We start from the raw sequence: 20,047 nt of genomic DNA, 5'->3' as shown, positions 1-20,047 counted from the left end.
TGCCGTCAACCTGCCGAACATGACTGCCTCACTGCCGCACTTTAACGATCTCGAATCTCAATTACCAATCCGTTGGCTTGCACGCCTCCCGGCAAGGTGATGTTAATCTACTACTTTGAAGTGCTCCCTGGATGCAATATTAAAACGCCTACAGTTACTGACACACAATCATCCCCCACGTTTCACATTGGTTGATTAACGAAATAAAATAAAAAAGTCCATGGGTAGGAACTTAAAATAACACAAGATATGAACCAGTATCTCTTATTAGAAAAATAGTAGGAGGACAGCTGGGAAACTGTACAGTAAAAGCAGTTTGCGCTTGATTTATGCACATTTAAAATAAGTAGATATAAATGCTGCTTTGGCTGTGACTTTTCGTTTGGATGGTCCCCAGATGGTCACAATTCCCATGTTGAGATGTTTTATTCTTGCAATGTGGATGTTTTTGAAATGACACAAAAGCCCATGGTGTGGAAAAACTGAAACGACCTGAAACTTCACAAAACAGATTTTCCTGCTGATACAAGAATTTCTGAAGGAGAACCCGTTTCTTCTGATCCAACCTGTTCGAATAGAAAACGTAGAATTCCAAGATGCTTTGCTGTAAAGCCTGTGAAGTAAGAAATCCCTCCCCGGTACAATATATCCTAGTGCAATTTCACAGTCCATCGCTTCTTTATTGTTTTATGAATTCCCATACAGTCCTGAATTTTTTATCCGTATCTCTCGGTTGGGTTTTCAGTCACGGATGATATTTCAGGTTCCATGGATTTATCTTCTGAAGAGAACTAAGAGGTACTGCTGAGAAAGGCTGGCCACAAAGGTTGTGCAGAGTCCCAAAATAAGAGCCCAATCCTGTGTACTAAGAGAAAATATGTTAATGAAGACTTATATGTGCCTGGTTATTGCCTCCTCTGTTTAGGTGAAGTTGGGTTCAATACACGTTTGTGCATTATTCAAATAGTGAAATGTTACAATGGCAATGGGACGGATACTTTGCCTGAAGAATAGACCAAAGATGGACTAAATATTTGCTCCAGAATGGAACCAAGATCACATGAAAGATGAGATTAATTGAGAAACGTTGCTGGCGTGAGCTGGTAGACTGTATCGAGTGGAGCCATCTTGGGCAGGCCTTTGTCCAGCAGTAGTTCGATAAAGTCTGCTAATGATATATATATATATATATATATATATATATATATATATATATATATAATTTATTGCTATTTAATCAGACTGTTTTCTAGTTGCTGCCAAAATCCAGATGTGTTTACAGTGTGCTACATTCCTGCATCTTTAAAGCAGAGCCAAGTTAGTAATCAACCTTGCTGAGACGCCTGATTGTTTTAAAAGGTTAAATATGGCCGATTTTAAAGAATGATACACGATTCTAAACCGTTGCCCTTCCTCCCCTTTATATAAATCACAAATCCCGGTTCCCTGCTCAAGATACGAGCGTGTTTTGGTGTTAAATAAGCACTTATGTTAAATATGGATTTGGAGAGTATTTCATTATGTTCAAAAGCTCTCAGTGAGTGTTGTAAATGTTACATCTAAATTTAAACACACACAAATCCACTGGCACACCACGTAAAAGACAAACAGTGATTATGTTGTACTGTCTAGCAGATGTAAGTTACACTTGAGTTCAAGTAAAACTACTCTATCAAAAACGTACTCCAGTAAAAGTAGAAAGTCTCCCATTCAAACAGTACTTGAATAAAAGTAAAAAATTATCTACTTTCCAAAAGTAAAAGTAAATATTGTGATTTTAGTGGATTTCTGTGTGTTTAGATTTAGATCTATATTTAGATTTAGATTTAACATAAATAAATACTCTCCAAATCCATATTTAACATACGTGCTTATATTTATTTTAGTAATAAAGTGAACATGCATGTGTTTGTGTGTGAGCCTTATAAATTGGGCACACAAGAGACTGATGTTTTATTTAAACAATCAAAGTAGTTTTACTGTTCCTCGATTTTATCTTTTTAAATGTGAATTAGGCACAGATCTGGACATTTCTTTCATTTGAATTCAAGGGTAATGCTAGGCTATAAACCTAGACGTCTTGACTAATCAGATTATCGACTGAGTTAATCGAATAAAACAAGTCATTTATATGATAGTTTCAGTTATTTCAGCCACAACTCTCTGTTCAAGCTTGCTAGTGCAAAATGCAGCAGTTGTTTGAGGCCGTTTTCAGGGTGTCTATGGGCGAAACTGTTTCAAACTTTTAATCTGTGATTGCGATTCCTGATGTGTGCTTTTTCATCATGTAAGGTAATGCATTTTAACAACCTAATTGGAAAATCAACTAATTGTGGTTCAATGCTCAGTCTTTACTTGTATGAAAAGACGGTTCACTATGATTTCCTTCCGTGATTCGTTATTGTTGCCTGCACAGAGCTCTGTTTTAAGAATGAACCCGGACTAAATGAAAAAAATAAACAGAGCGTATTTAGACAGCCAATATTGACAGACTGCGTAATACTGGCACCACAGTAACCTCTGATCATGATATTAATAAATGCATCTCTCTCTCTAGAGTTAAACTAGTATTATGATTTTAATCAACACATCTCTGCATATATTGTATTCTAACGGAAATACTTTTATATGTATATAAAATCACAATTCACATTTTTCACGATGCTTTCAATCAAATTTCAAGAACGTGTCCTTCCCCTGAGCTAAATGTTAAAAGTTTGATGGTTTGAGAACAGTACACAGACATTTCAGAGATAGAGTATTGATATATGAACTGTTTCAATCCCTTATAAAGAACTTGCACTTGCTGTAAAGGCCACAATTAATGGTGCGCTCTCCCTTTTGGCAACTGGTCCGTCCCAAGGACTCTCTGATGAATGACTTGATGAATGATGAATGCCAAAGCTCAACTTAATTTAAACCCCATTAATGATCTCTTATCATTATCAACTCCAGCTCATCTATTTTCTAAGAAGTTGGGACAGAACAGTGTGGTACAGTCTGTTATTTTGATCAGCCTGCTTGCTCTGTCATAATCGGCGATGTTTTCTTTTTCTGTTTGAAGGTGCAATTTATTTGTAAAGCTCAATGATACTGCAGGTGCATCTAACATTTAAAGAAGTTGAAACACATCATATTTGTCCTGGTTATTCTTATTGTTTTTTGTTTTATAGAAGCTTCTTCCTTCTGCCCTTTAAAAAATCATAATTTGCGGGTTTGGTTGAAGTAAATCAGACAATTAAAAGTCATGTAGCAAATTAGTACCACGTAATTGTGTTACATGTTACCATTACTTCTTTGAGGTCCAACAATAAGGACAAACATTTTTAATGGATATCTATATCTGTCTTCCAAACCTACTTTGATATATTCATTATAGTGTGGCTTTATCCTAATTACAATCAAAACACACTCTATTGTTTGATTGTGTAATGAAGCTCAATCAAAAACTCAGGGTAGCTTAAATTGGCAAAATTGTGTCTGGCCAGGTTCAATAACAGACATGCCCATGTACTTGGAGCATTTTAAATGAGTGCGTCAAATAAAAAACACACCCAGATATCGAGTGACGTGCTCGGATACACGCCTGCGTCAGAACAGGACACTAAGTGACCAACAAACACAACACAGCTTCCCTCAGAACAAAATCATGACCAACGACAAAGAAAAATGACAACAGTTTCTTTTTATGTAAGCTCAAGTGCGCCCACATGCTCCTGAGCTCCTGTATCCTGAGAAACATTCATTCCAGTGTGGCATCGACTGAATAACTTAAACAACTCATTGCAAACGATAAACATTTACATGAAGAATAAATACATCTTGAAGAATTTAATGTATTAATGCATTTTTATATTGTTGACTACAAAACATACATGCATATACGAGGTCAAATATATATTTCTTATAGCACTGACTCAATAAGTCCTTATTCACTTCACAATCTCAATCAAAACTAAATTAGCAGTACATTCAATTACTATTATTGTTTTACTTTTACAATGCTGGTAATATGTTCTTATGTTTAACTCCTTTTTTTTTTCTCTATCAAAAGTTGACAACAAAATTAGTTTTTTTTTTTCTTTGAGGTTTAGTATAATAAACAACAACCAAAAAAACACACAGCTGAACTTTGAGAGGGTTTACCTTGATTGTATAAATTATGTCAATATTGTACAAATCTAAGTTCTGTCCTGCAGGATTAATTAATTTGTGTTTTATTGTGTTAAGCAATAAGGACTTTATTGAATGCAGTACTAAATCTATTAATAGAGAATGTTTTTTTTATATAATTGAAGTGTGATAATAACAACAGAGTGTTAATTAAAAACATGCATAACTGATTATGTCTAATACAAAAGTGTAGGTTAACAGACACGTACATGAATGTTTGGTACTGTACTGAAAATAACAGAATATATATTGTATTGAATGTAGATTTTGGATTGTATTGTACTTTAAAAATATATATATATTTGTATTTGAATTTATTTAATTTTGTACTGTGTTTGGATGAATCATTGCTTGACAAATAATAACTTTAAATCTGAAGCTTCATTTGAGAAAATGTTTAATTATTGCGTAATCATTAAGCAATCAACGACTTTATAATGAGTACAAGTCTTCGCTGATTAGCAATGTGATATAATTAATAGATGGTTTTATTTATTTAATTAACCATTTATGTACTTATTTACCAGTCAATTTCCTCTCTAATTGTAGGAAGGCAGTGAGATAATCATAGCTCAACCTGGACTGAACCAGTTGATGTTTATCCTTCTCAGAATAAACCTTCCTTCTGATTACACTAAACTTTTACACTTCTGATTGAGTTCCACTCCAGTTGTTTATTTCCATCGTGGCAACCTACTGTTCGTGGTAAATTTATCAGAACTACTACTTAACCAAGTCTTACTGAAAGCCTGCAATGTTCCCAGGAACATCGCGCACGACAGAGAGGGTTACTCTTAATTGAAGTTGTCGTAATGGAAGATTTGTCTGTTTATTGTTGGACTTCCTGAAGACTCTCTAAGTTTCTCAGTATTCTGGTCACTAGCATTCTTCAGAAGGTCAGCCTACACAATGACTCTCACATGAACCTTTTTGGCCTTTTTGGAAATATTATACATTGGAATGTGCTTTGTAACAGATGCTGCAGTTACTTTTTATTGAGACTCCAGGAGAGACAAATTTAAAATGCAGAAACATTGATGAACAGAGAATCTAGAACAGTCAGGGGGTGTTCCTTGATTCTAATAGCAAAACAAGACTAATTGAATAATTGAAAGTTTTTCATGGCTTTTTACTTTTTTAGTATATCATCAACTTCAAATGGGGATAATAGAGAAATACAGAGTTGGCACTTAATACAGACAGAGTTTACTCACTGCATTGCATACATAAAAAGGGACAAAAGATTTTGCTTTAATGAAGATGGAAAACGACTGCACTGGTTGCTATGCAGTTCACATGTGGCACTTTTACAGCTGTGCAAAGACATTTTGGAAGGACAAAAATAAAGCTAATACTGGATGTCAATTGTTTCTGTTTGTTGAAACAGAAAGTACTACAATTACTCTTTTAATATCCCTGTCTGGAGACAAAATGCAGAAATAAGTAAATTATTTTACATTAAGTTTAGTGATCAAGATGGTTTTATGTGATTTAAATGTTAGGTTTTCATGTCAGCCGGGAAATCGTTTTTCTTGGGCTTTATAGGCTGACAAAGGCACACAGTGCTGAGCCCATTCAATTATATTCATTATCACCGGGAAGGATATCAATTAAAACCACTTGATTTAGACCAGAATTTAGTTAAAATTAAAGGTAGTGAGCTGGTTTACTAAAACGCAGAGATGACTTATTAGCAACCAGAACGCTTTGCACAGCCCAGCCACGTGGCTACTTTATCAGTTCCTGATATTGTTCTGAGCGCAAGAACCTGCCGAATGAGTCCTTCTCCATCAGGGCGTGGATCCGCTTCTGGGCCAGTTCAAAGGTGGCAGGCGAGAGCTGCACGAGGTTCCTCAGAGTCACTTCCTTGGTGAAGTGATCGATGTTCACCTGCGAGAGACCAAGATATGAGTTTCAAATCCTCAACTCTCCTCCCTTTTCCCACCCAATATAGCTCTTCATTGTGCACTGTATCATTGATACATACTTCTCAATTAAAACATGTAGAGTACAGTATCAAAAAACCAACACACCTCTTTAGGAGCTTCGGTCTGAATGAATTCCTCATAGATCTTCTTAGCTTTGATGGCCTTCTTAGCAGGAGACTTGGTCTTCTTGAAGTCCTCACAGGCCACCCAAAACTCAATGTTTTCCTCACTGAACTCGGATCTCAGGAAGCTTCTGAAAGTGGCCAGACCATCTAAAAAACAACACATGGAATATGGTTTTCCTGGGTTCATAACCAATGAGAAGCCATCAATTGGCAGGGACTAAAATCACCAACCTCACAAAGTAAGTAAATATGAATCTGCTCCAGATCTCTTAATTATTTGACTGTATATAAGATTTCTAATGATTGATATGTACTCATGTGTTAGTAGTAATGTATGTAAGTAAACGATCTGTGATTCTAGCATTTTAATAACTTTGAAAATGTAAACATACAACTTTCATCACTATCATTGCTGGTGTAAATCCCATAAAGAAGGAAGCTCTGTGTTCACCACGACACTTTGAGATGGGACAGGATTTAAACATAGCCTTAAATCAGAAAGACATTAACAATTAATCAGGCATTATTTACATCATCACGCCAAATTGGCTATATTACATCCGATATTTATAATGATAATTTATTATTTTATGAATAATTAATGTTAGATACACAGCACATTTATCATATCAATAACAGCAAGCACATAAATAAGAAGAATATGAACGTGTCATGAACATTTAATGGATGTAGTTATTGCAGTGCAATGACACTCAATCTGGCAATGGAGTAAATAATATCTAATTAAATTGTTATTAATATCTTCCTCTTTATAGGCTGCCAGTAATCCTTGAATAACACGGTAGTTCCTGGAAATATTAGCGTTAATTGAAATTATTAATGGAAAGACATATTCCCATAAAAAACCCATGTAAATGTCTGGCTTATATTACCGGAATATCAAACAAGTACACAATAACAACACAAAGTAAATATAAGACACCAAATTACAATGTTTAACTTTTTACAATCAAAATATTTGTTCTCAGATTGCCAATGACCCGAGCACTAAATCCACAAAACACAGAGGTGTGGTTCATGGTTTCTTTGAAACTAGAGACCAACATCTTTCACAAGACGTCATACTCAGGTATTGTGCACTCAGTACACTTCTCAGTTTAAAGGCCGAAGGTACATACATTTGCTTTTGTATCTATTACTCGAAGTGGGGAGTTGGGGGGATTGGCAAGTGCACTTCACTGACTGAAGCTGACAGACAGCAAAATCATACCCAGTCGGAGTCAAAATCATCCTGAAAGGGTGGGACTTTGCAAACAACTTTGAGACTCTCCACAATCAAATTGAGCGATCAGGTCTAATTTCTCTCTCAAAGGAAGCGTTTTCACGCTTTTATCGCTCTTCAGAATCAGTGTTCGCACACTCAGGAGCCAAAATAACGATATACACTTTATGACTAAAGCCATATAAAGAGAACAAAATATGTCCTGGAGATGCTTCTGGGAGATGTAATTTGGTAAGGGGCAAATCTAACTGGACAAAGATGGCCTTTATGGAGCATGTACGGCTCAGCACTACCGAGAGCTGTGTACGAACTGCGTAATTGCGAAAATAGTGCATGTTATCGGGACAATGGGTAGTAAAGGATAAACTATGTTATGGCAAAAATAAGTAGTTTGAACCCCCGTTAATAGAAGACTAACTGTACTTTAAAATCCCATCCCATCCAGTCTAGTCTGCTCCCTGGTAAGTGTCAAAACACAACCTGAAACACCATTGAGCTTTCCGTTCAGGGTATTTACAGCAGCCCATGGTGATTGGGAATTATTCCCCTGACTAAACATAGATATAGTGGAACACACATGATCTCTATCTTTTAACTCCATAGAGCACCCACCCCGAGAGGAAATCCCGTTGATTTAAATGAATGTATACGTGCCCTAATTTTGGCCTGGCCGTCGACAGTGGGCTTCCAAAAAAGAAAAGAAAGATTTGGAGATTGTTGTTTATTGTTTTTATTCTAGAATACAGTGTGTTTCCAGCTGATTATACGATTCTAGGATTTAAAGGTTGAGCTGATTTAAAGGTGCATTCTCAAAAAGTCCCACCAAAGTCATTACCAATCTGCTTTAGTTTGTACTTTTTTGTCTATTACATAAAACACACATACACAAATACACATGACTCACACTCATATATATATGTATATTCTATGTAACCCAAAAGTTATCAGACGCTATGGAGACCTCTCAACAGCTTTCTTTTGTAACATTACAGAGGATGCATATGAAAGCTTTTCAATATGTAAACTAAGGACAGATTGTTTATACATACCATAAAGATACCACATATCTACCTTACTTAACTTTCTTAGGATGTCTCCAGGCATGTAAACAAAATGATTATTGATGTTTAAGAGGCTTCTTCCGTTGCTTAAAACGGTCAGGCCAAGCTAAATATTTTGCACGGCTTCCTCTCCAGGCTTCAGGTTTCTCACAGCCAGCGCAGCGAGTTAAAGTCGCTCCTCTTACCAGGAAATTTGCCGTTCTTGAGCGTGTTTGGTAAGCACGGCTCCACAATTAGGGTTAAATGTTATGTCAATAATATTTCGACTTTACAGACAGGAAGGTCAATAACTCACAGCTGTTGTACAGGACTTTATCCAGGGACTCGCGCCACTGCAGGGCTTCCTCGGCGGACGGCCTACAGAGCAAGACACGAACACACAAAAAATCCCCTTAAATCTGTGCTTACAGGAAGACTTCGTAAATGTGTGGTAAGGGAGTTGATTTAGAGGAGCATTCAAGTACTGGGTGACTGTAATATTGTGACTGGAGGTACTTCATACTAGAAGAAACACAACTATTTTTGGTCACACTTCCAAATAAACTGGTGTGATTCCTCATGAATTAATATAGGGATACCACAGGATTACAACACCAATAATTCGTACAGAGTATACAATTCACCCACATACTAGTCTGACAAGAGCCCAGATTTGTATAATTGATGGGAGAGGCGGTTGGTGGTACCTTGACACTGTTAACTTGCTGATAAAAGGCAAAGTTTCATTATTGAGTTGTGTCATACTGTGTTTTAAAACATATTCAGAGCTTTTTAACATGTTTCAAAGGGTTCCAACTCCGGGAGACTTTTGTTCATTTGCTGGAGGAAGGAGACCAACTTGTCTGAAGAAAAGATCAATACCAACTATGTGTACTCATTAGATCTCATTAGTTCCCTTGTTTCTCAGAGGCTTCACACATTGGTCTCCACTTTTCACAGATGTCATCAAGACAGGCATTGGTGAAATTAGTTTCTTGTCGGCATACAATTTCTTTATTTTTTTTTAAATGAGAGAATGGCGCAATAGGAGTTATTACACAAACTGCAGCATTGATTAATGGCCTAACAGAACAAGCACACATCGTCTTGAATGTCCAGTTCTCTCATGCTGTAGCCAAGCCTTTGTTTCATTCGACTGGAAAGTGAATGTACAGGTGAATGTAGGCAATGCCATCTGATTCGCGCAAATTATTTCTGCCCAGGGCAACAGTCGATCAAACCGTGAAATATGACTCAAGCTGGCCATCTGTTGTACCTTAATTTGACCAGCTGGCTGGAAGGCTCTCCAAATGGAATTACTTTTCTAAAGACAAATTCACTCAATGTTGGACCGATAGCCTTGAGTAATTAATGTTACACTAAAACAGGCAGACGGATGGCCTTTGTGTACCCTACATTAATGTGTGTCAGTTTGCATTTCCATGAAAAGAAGCAGTCATCTATTTTTTTGTGAAACAAAATGCTCCTGAGAATATGATTTTTGCTCTGCAGCTTTTCGGTACATCTGTATTAAACCAGCACATTGTAACATAATACTTTTGTTTAAAATACATTCTAAAACTTTATACAGATGTCTCCAAATATCTAAAGACTCTTTAAATTCCTCTTATAAGCTTTTGGACTTTTATGGTATCTTCCTCGGTTATATATACGTACGCAGAAAAGAATTAAACATCAAGCCAAATGTTTACTAAATCTGAAGTTTCTTGCCGGATACAAAAGGAAATTGCGGCTCAATTTGTGTGTGTTTCTATAAAACAGTGTGAAAAGATACAATCTATAATGCGCAGTGAACCAAATAGAAGTTGAGGTATTGATCAGGTGGATTGTGTACATATATGTACTTACTCTAACATGTGATTAAAGATTTAGTAGACTGTTCGACCACTTCTGCTCCTTTGTTTGACCTCTACAGATTTCTTATGTCCTTCACACGTTGACACGAGAGAGAAGTAGACTGTGTTTTGGTGGAAATCATATTTGATTCTATTTCATGGTCTCTATTGGAAACATGGTCCTGCATTTCATTAAACAGAGCCTTTTGAGCTGCAAGCACGTAAGAGTGCCAAGACATAATTACTTCACACCAGCCCCTCCGCCAAGATTTACACCTCGTTATAAATAAAAGTGTTTAATCTTTCCATTACCCAGTATTCTCCTATTCTCTATCCATCATCTACCCCCTTGTTGTTTCAGGTATAATTTCAGAACATTCGGAAATAAGGACCGACCTCAAGTATTGAGAAAAGAAAATGGTGACAGTGGAGAGACATCACATGAATAAACAAAGCCAAGAAACAAGGTAAACATTTAGGAACAAAAAAAAGTGTTTAGGAGTTCAGCCTACAGAAGCTCCAAGACCTTTACGTCATGTGATTGGATTGGCAAGTTTATTAGACTTGTTACGCAGACTTCCATGTTTCCCAAAATACATTCAAAAAAAGTGGTTGGTTATAGGAATGTACTGAGGCAAGGAATGTACTGAATTTGTGAGGCGTTGTGTCATTCCCCCCTAGCTGACAAATTGTATTTCTTCTGTTCTGGGACTTTCTAGTACATGTTCATCTCTGGGTTTGGTGCTCCTGTATTTTTCAATGAAACCAAACATGCTGACAGAAGGCAGATACACAACTGGGGTGAACAAGGACAGGTAAACAATACGACAACAAGACTATCTTTCCTTGTGTCTTCAGTCAAATCTATCCGGTTGATTTCTAGATGTTCTCTTGACTCAAAAGGCAAGGTAAGAATAAGGGATCTATGGATGTATACATTATTAATACATCTAATGGTTTGGTAAGATTATTACCAAAAGAATATGGCACCTTGTCTATGTGGGTTGAAACTTACACCTTTCATTGTGTGGGGAAGCAGGGGATGTATGGAAAACAAAATCATGACAACGTGATACGTGATTGATCAACAACTGTGGGGAAACACAGGGACTCCACCTGATCTTTTTATTCGTCACACTTCATCTGAGTTGTGCTTATGAATATTACATCTTATGGACTTACTTCTGAAGCTTTTCTGTTTTCTTCTCCGGCTTTTCGGGGTAGGGTATGATAAGGTCGATGGCATTCTCTGGCTTTTGGAGCAGAGTTCCTAACTTAGTCTTGATCTCTTTAGCTCTGAAAATGCAAGAAGAAAACGAAACATACTCAGCACAATTAACCAAAGCTTGGAGTATTCTTTAATTGCTTGCATTCAAAGTCTATCTTGCATTAATTACATTCATTGTGACACTTGCAGATCAAAACTCTAGTATCAGCAGCACTGTTTCAGTTACATAACCGTTGATTGACCAGGTTATTTAAACACTGTTGTCAACTTTTCTTGGATGCTGCAACACTCTGTGGTTTCAGATATTTGGGCGTGGCTTACTGTAAAAGATTGAAAAAAAATGACAACTACTCCTCCCTAATAGCTCCCTTGTTTCCCATAACCCTCTCGACATCAGTTTTTTCTCAGGGGTTCAATACATTACAGTGTGACACTAATGTAACTGAACTGATCGTCCCTAGTGTTAGACATGTGTTTCTGATGTACTTTTGCAGTTAATTTTACTACAAACAAGTCATGTCAGACACCTTAAATCCTCAATCCTCTGCTTTTGACATTTTACATTCCTTTTTACCTATTCACATACATGCTGTATGTGCCATTAGTAACATTTTCACAAACTCTCTGTGGAAGGAAGGGAAACAATCTCTTCACATTCTTATCAATGCAGGAAAGGAACGGGATAAGGAAAGAACAAACTAACAAACTATTGCAAAAGAAAGAGATTGCATCACCCGAGTTGTACTGTACAGTATAAAGTGATGGATATCCCCCAGCAGATTTGTAACTAGATTTCACGTTTGATCATTTCCAACATGTTTAAATGTTACCCGCTACTTTTGTTTTCGGTCTTTATCTCTGTTCTGGGTTAATCTATTATTTGGACAACGCAACAATTAGGAGGAACATAAAAGCCGAGAGAGGAAGAAAACAAAACCAATCAAGGCATGTCAACCAATCCATTCATGATTATAAACAGTGCATGAAACACAAAGTTTGGGCACACAAAAGGTGTCACACAAGAAAACATGATTGCAAAGCACTTAGATGATCATTTACTCTTTCGGGGAGATGAGAGATGCTTTTCAATGCCACCAAAGCGTGATGCATTTTTAATGAGCGGAACAAAAAAGCCTGCAGAACCACAGAGGTGCCGATAGATTGGTGTTTGTCAGACGCTGAAAACAAATTCAGTGTCCCTCCTGTTTAACGGTAATGTAAGCGACAAGCAAATTATTTTTGTTTCGGCGTTTTCTTTTCATAGGAAAGATCGATTTGACTTTATTTTGGATGTGCTGTTGCAACCCGGATCAAACCGTTGACCAGCTACTTAAAAGGAAGTCTGATAAGCTGTCTTCTATAACATATTGTGTGAGAGCATCCGTCTCCAGTAATTGCTCTTATAGTTTTCACACAAACCATTCTGTGGTACAAAATGACAGTGTCTTTCAAATGATACAGACACATATATATTGTGCAGTGTGTGTGCAATAATGTAAACATTTGTTTCAGATAAGAGGGACAATGGTGACCATATGTTTGCAGCTATGGAATAGAAACAGAGAAACTGTCATTTATAACACAATACAGGAACCGAGTTAAATACATCTGAGTTCCTGAGAGGCGATATAATCCTGGTATCCAAGTGAAGGAGCTCTCAGGAAATCAAGTAAACTGATCTACAGCAGTTTGATATTCAAGCACTTTACTGTTTCGTTTTTCTCCAATGTTTCTGTACTTGCTGTATGTTGTATCTATGCACAATTCTGTTAAACCAAGCTATGTACATGTATACCTTTAAAATGTAACTATATTTGAGTGTGTGTCACCAAAGTACCATCAGCATGTGTATATAATAATAATAACAGCAATAATAGCATTAAACAATACATTACATTGCAGAAAACTTTAATTTGAATATCCTGTTTTCTCATTTGCTAAAAGAAATATATAGCAGAATTCTGTGCTGACAAAAAATACTTATATCTAGGTATATATTTTTCACACTCACACACACATTGAATGAATGTTGATTGCAAGTGTGAGTAGCATTTAAACATCCCCACAATCCCAGACAGAATGACATGATTTAAAGACAATAGTAAGTGGATGAACGTCTCACCTCTCCAGGCATGTCTGGGGCAATGCCGATAATCCTTTGCACATTTTCTCAAGCTTTCACTCTCGAGGTACAGGGTATGTCTGCCACTAGAACTCTCAGTCAACTTTTTCTTTATTGCCGCTGTGTCTCAGCCCCTGCAGTTATATAGAGTCAGCGTGTTGGACCAGGGCCAGGGCTCAGCCAATCACACCGGCCAGTTTAATTGCAGACAAAGGAGCCCAGGAAAAGTCACTGACATCACCGTGGGTTTCTTCCAATGCAATTCAGCTTTAGAGAAACCTCTTACACAGCATAGATACACCTTGTCCGCACAGGTGTCATATCCAGTGACTAAAATATGTATATATACTTAAGAGAACATGTCTAATCCCAAATTTAGTCTGAAAATAACTGTTACTTATCTTATGAAGTTGATTGATAGATTGCTGGACTTAAATCAGATCATATTGTTCTACATTAACATATTTAATTATATTTGTATTGTTTAAATCACCAAAGGTTATTCATTTTAAATATAAAATCACAGAAAGGTAAAGGCAAACATCTAGTTGTTTTATTTAAAATGAAAACTTTTGCGTAAGGATGAAAGTATCAATATGTTATCCACACAGGTTTGGCAATATAGATACATTGATTCATTCATCATTTGTGATGGTAATTATTGGCATTTGACATCATAAATCATGTTATTTATGAAGCAAGGTGTGTCCCATGACTGTTGGTAATATGATGTGTATCTCTAGACAGAGAAAGAGGGAGAAAGAGTGAGATACACACACAGAGAGAGAAAAATGTTATTACAAATCAGTCTTGTTTCAGAACAAAGGCAGATGCTTTTGCCCTTAGTGTCCGGTACGTATGTAAGATAGGGTTGTCCAAAATCTTGGGTGGCAGGGAAAAGTTCAGCCTAAACCAAAACAACAGGAGAAGTTTCCCATGTGCTCCTAAATTAGCATGTGTGGAAAGCCATGACATGGAGTTCAGTTTCTGCATCTTCGTTAAACGTTACCTTATTATGTAAGTGATTCTCAGGAAAAGAGGCCAATGGCGAGAACTTTGAGGATGAAGACCGCCTTTTCAGAGGAATGCTTGAGCAAGAACTCAGGACAATCACTGAATAAGAAAGGCTTTCAAACGTATTTTGATAAAACTTATTTTGAAGTGGTATAAACATTTTGTTGTTTCATTGTTTGGAGATGCTCTTACCCAGGGTGACCTACAGTTTTCACAAGAAACATTCCGAAGCATTTTAAAGTGATTCTTCTTCTCGTCTTTTGTTAAAACATTATCATAGATGTACAAAATGACATGATTACGTCACATCTCATCAACTTTACAGCCGACGTATCTTTTCAATGAAGAAAATAACAGGACGTTAAATGAGTCCCCTTCTCTTGGATTCCACAGTGGAATAATTGAGGTTCACCTTTCCATTGTATCGTTATATATTTGTCTGTCATTATTGTTCAATTATTTACGAGCAATACATTCATATATCAGTCTACGTCGCTCACACTTAAAGGCCTTATTATATTGTAAGCTGTCACAGTATACTGTCACTTTTCTACCCTACGGCTTCTCTTACATGCTCGAATGTGTGATAGACGAACATCTACAGGGTTTTAATGATGTAACACTTTCGGCCATTTCCCTTTGGTCATATTAAACAAACACGTTGGTGTGTGTGCTATCGGCAAACTGTACATCATACAGGTATGTTTGTTGGTTTGTTTGATTGTGTTGATGTCTAAGTACTGTATCATAACACTTTGGATATTTCCTGGCTTTGAGCAAATGTAGTTCGTCAAAGAGAAAACAGTTCCCCAATGCTGGGAAGGCTGGAAAGAAACAAGCAATATGGCAAAGTGAGTTAAGCCTATTGTTCTATTGTTCAAGGTTCAGTGGTAATGTCATAAACAGTGCGTTCAACATAATGCGATTTCATTAGTGTTTCCAACTCACCAAAAAACTAATAAAAATAAAGCTTGGAAGTCAGAAAGCAGTAACGCTAACAAAAACAAACAAATCAGACAAAGCATCTATTGGAGACTGAACTTCATCAAGTTTAAATGCATCTTTGTGGAAAAATGTTTATATAAGCAAGACAGTGATGGCTGCTATAATGTGGATAAAACAAATACAGGACTGCTGGCAAAGATATCTCGTATTTGTTTCTTTCACATGTTCAGTACATTGAGTGCTGAAAGCATTGATTATAATGTTAGTGCAAGGGTCAAGGAAGCTATTACATGAATCTGTTTTCTGTTAGGACTATCTTATCGAATGCCTTCTTTTTCTTGCCTTTTTCTCTTAAAGCTTTGTGGAAATCTCTGAAGCTCGAAGCTCGTATCGCTGATGAGAGGTCCAGCCACTGTTTCATCTTGATAATGTTCAGCGCAGTGTGAAAACATGAAAATGAGTCCAACGGTGGAATGAGGAGTTTGGAAAAGTACCAGAAGCGTAAAAGCAGGTATAGCCTTTGGAAAGAGAAGGAACATCATATTTGAAAGGATGAACGTTCAGGCTTTATGGTTCAATCTGAATATCTATAGTTAAACCACAGATGTATGTGAAAAAAACATGCAGGTGAACACATTAATAAGACATTAATAAATGCATACTACATTCATATAAATATACATATTTGGGGTGTAAGCATGTTGCTGTAACAGATATAGGTAAAACGTACTGGTACTACACGTAATTGCTCATGGGCAGAATAAAAACTGGCAGCCGTTCAGGATGTTTTGCCAAACAGGAAGGGTACAGGCAATTACAATTTAGCAGCATTTTACAAAACTATCAATGATCTCCAACTTCTGCTCTAATCAAACATGTTTTGGGCTTCATTCCAAGTAGTATTTATTTTGTGGACCACTCTTTCACCAGTTTAGAATTTCCTCTTTGACAAAAAGGTTATTTTTATAATTCTGGCTTAAAAATGAAAAGAAAAAAAAGTGGTGAATGCAATATATTAAATTTTTAAACAATATATATTTATATATATATATATATATATATATATATATATATATATATATATATATATTGTTTAAAAATTAAATATATTGCATTCACCACTTTTTTTTCTTTTATATATATACACTGTTACCTCCCCAATTTTATGCTACATGATAACTATAAACTATATGAAACTATATGATCTTTTTCTAATACAATTCCTCAGAGAAAGTAATAATATTTTTTTCAAAAAGATAGGTGTCAAACTTATAGGCACCCCCTAATGATTCTGCATGCTTTTTAATACATCTCAGTCTTAAGAAATTGTGTTGTGGCTTTACATGACTCCCTATCTCACTGGCTTAGGAAAAGGAGGTAACACAATTAAAATCCAAATGAAAACAGACAAATGTTGCTGACCTTCAGAAATAAGGGAATGGTCACAAAACAATAGCTACAAACCTAAATATATGTCTACCACTATTAGGGCAATGATGAAAAAGTTCAAAACCAGTGGAACGGTGGTAAAACCCTCTCTGGCTGAGGTTGCAAAAAAGGTGTTGTATTATTTTAGTTATCTACACACATCTACAAGTCTAATCGTGTTTTCCATTCAGATTACTTCTGTTATCACTGCTCAGTGGTTTGCAATATATAGCACATTTTATAACTCCATATTATAGGTGGTATTCTTCTAATAACAAATTGTCGGGTCCCAAACCTCGAGGTACGTTCCAATAGGAGAATAGCAAGAACAACAGCAATTTTAAATGTCAAATACGTGGGCTTAACTGGGGTCAGCATTTAACGGCATCAATGCACCAAACATTTACCTCACAAAAAGAAGGAATGCAGCACAAAGGCATCCTGCTCAGTGTTTGTTCTCTTTTATAAAGTAATTGTCCATGAAAACCTTCAGAGTCACTTGGGAACCATATGTTCCACATAAAATGTTCGCTCATAATAAACCTTATTTTGGTTGTTTTTCATTTAATTTTCACTCACATGCTGGAACACTTTACCTCATCAGTGGCCAATTTTGTTCTTTAAACAAAAATCCGGGCCAGTTGGAAACGGTCAACAGTTTTGTGTAATGAATGAGAAGACATTATCACTGGTTGGCTGAAAAAACGTCAATATGTGCTCTGCAATACCAACAATGCAATGTGTTACACAAAACAAATCTCAGTATCGATCAGTCATTTTGAGTTTCTTTATTTCCTTTAAGCCGTGTTAGACGATTTTATTATAAAACATTATGACTTGTCACAATATAAATAACGAGAAAACAGTCAATTCTGTCTCCGTAACAAATTAAATATGCACTTCCTTAAAGTTTATTTTTGACTGCAAATGACTTCACAAGCAATATTCATTAGAGTTAAGGATGTAAAGTAAGAAATGCCATAATGGAATTGTAAAGCAAGGCCACAAATACGAGTGTAATGTTTAAAACATCTTAATATGGTTTAAAGTAAATAAATCAATCTTCTACAGTGGCTTGCCGAGGACAAACCTAGCCCCTCTGGTTATAACGTTATAGCCCCCTCTGAGATAACGTTATCTCTCACTATCAGAGAAAACGGAAGTGTTGTCATTTTCATGGGACAACACTGAGACTGGGGCAGTGCTGTGTCAACACATTCGGTTTCATTTTCAACAAGGCTAATGCAGACAGAAATTGTTTTATGCCTTTCAGTAATTGAAGGACTACACATCAGTGTGCGCCACCTGAGATGTCAACTTGCCAGACTTAGTCTTTACAGACGCAAATATTGAAGTGATCCTGAAACTGTAGCGAGTTTCACTACAACACAACTTCTTGGTTAATGTATGGGCTACCCACTGGACTGAAATGTGAGAACTGCATTAAACGTCTGTGAAGTTTGCGTATTCTCTCTGTATCTCGCTTGTCTTTTCTAAGTGTATTCTGGTTTCCTCCCATTTCCACCCAGTCCAAAGACATGTGATTCAGGTTAATTGATCACTCAAAAGTGCCCGTTGTACAAGTGTGTGTCCGCGGTGCCAGTAGGGGTTTGACCGAGTGGTGTGGACTGCCGCGGTCTGGTCTTAGAGCAAACTGATCACGTCTGGCATTTGTTTTGGTTTTCTTGACACAGCTCCTCAAAACTATCCAAATTACAATCATAATTATCATAAATATGTTCATAGGCTCATTCTGCATAATGAACACGTTACAAGTGACATAACCCCTCAGTACAGCGTTCAGCCTCACTTGTAGAAAGGCTCTGTGTTGTGGTGTAGTGGGCTGAACACTGTGCTGTGGTGGAGGCGCTCAGTGTACATCCCAAGTGGGGAATTTCAAATGCATCCATCACACATGTATTCATTGTTATTACTACAACAATAATGTTTTTACTGTTATTATTATTGCACAGAATACAGGGGTTGGAATAACTCTGTTAACCACTGAGTATAGTTATGCCTGCTTGAAATTATATATTTTAAGCCTTCATCTGTGTACACTTGCTGAGGTCCGGACCACATTGACCGAGTTGTCCGAGTGGTCTGAATCACAGCACAGTGGTCCCTTTTGATGTGCATGAAACTGTTTGTGTATGGTTTTATGGCCTCAGTCCACTGCATGTTTTCCATTTTGATTACTTTGATTACTTTGATTAAATGCACCTATATCACATTTGTACATTTTAATTTGTGTTCTCCCCTTCCAGTCCCTGTGCAGTTCAATGTTCAATTGAATAATTGAATACAGTATTTAAAGCTCCTGTGTCGCCAGTTAAGGGGTGGACATTACTTTGATGTGTAGTCCTTAAATTATTGAAAGGCATAAAACAATTTCTGTCTGCATTAGCCTTGTTGAAAATAAAACTGAATGTGTTGACACAGCACTGCCCCAGTCTCAGCGTTGTCCCATGAAAATGACAACACTTGCATTTTGTCTGATAGCGAGAGATAATGTTATCTCGTGATCACGACATAACAGCCCTTTATGTCGTGATCATGAGTTAACAGGAGGTAATTTACGTCATGATCAAAACATAACGTCCTCAACGAGCCACCGTAATCTTCTGTTAGTCCAGGAATCCTTCTAATAGATTATGTCATCAACAGATGAATGCAAAAGAGTTGCAATAGGCCCAATATGCTTTAGTAAAAACTGTGTTGCTATATTCATATTCTGTCAGCACACTAATCTGATTGCCAAATATGTCTGCAGTACATGTTTATACAATATTGTTACGCAACTGCAAAGTGTAGTGCTAAATCATTGTAACATAAACCAAACCTGTTGCCGTAATCTCCGTGCAACTAACTGAAGAGACATTATGGAGGTACGCTGTGAGATAAGTCATATCGCTGAGAGGGCTAAAGGAAATCACACAGACTTT

At 36.7% G+C, this 20,047-nt stretch overlaps 1 protein-coding gene across 1 annotated transcript; it reads right to left on the bottom strand.

The window, feature by feature from the left end:
• Nucleotides 1-3,666: 3,666 nt before the first annotated feature.
• On the bottom strand, nt 3,667-13,823 carry LOC136714492 (regulator of G-protein signaling 5). The gene is made up of 5 exons (XM_066692021.1): nt 13,716-13,823; nt 11,548-11,661; nt 8,826-8,887; nt 6,207-6,373; nt 3,667-6,063 (listed from the first exon to the last, which is right to left on the bottom strand). The coding sequence occupies exons 1-5, from the start codon at nt 13,757-13,759 to the stop codon at nt 5,902-5,904; spliced, it is 549 nt and encodes a 182-aa protein (XP_066548118.1). The 5' UTR covers nt 13,760-13,823; the 3' UTR covers nt 3,667-5,901.
• Between the last annotated feature and the right edge of the window lie 6,224 nt (nt 13,824-20,047).

The sequence above is a fragment of the Amia ocellicauda genome, chromosome 19, assembly GCF_036373705.1.
Source record: "Amia ocellicauda isolate fAmiCal2 chromosome 19, fAmiCal2.hap1, whole genome shotgun sequence".
NCBI lineage: Eukaryota > Metazoa > Chordata > Actinopteri > Amiiformes > Amiidae > Amia > Amia ocellicauda.
Note: the sequence above shows the minus strand (reverse complement) of the source record. Positions and strands in the feature narration are given on the sequence as shown.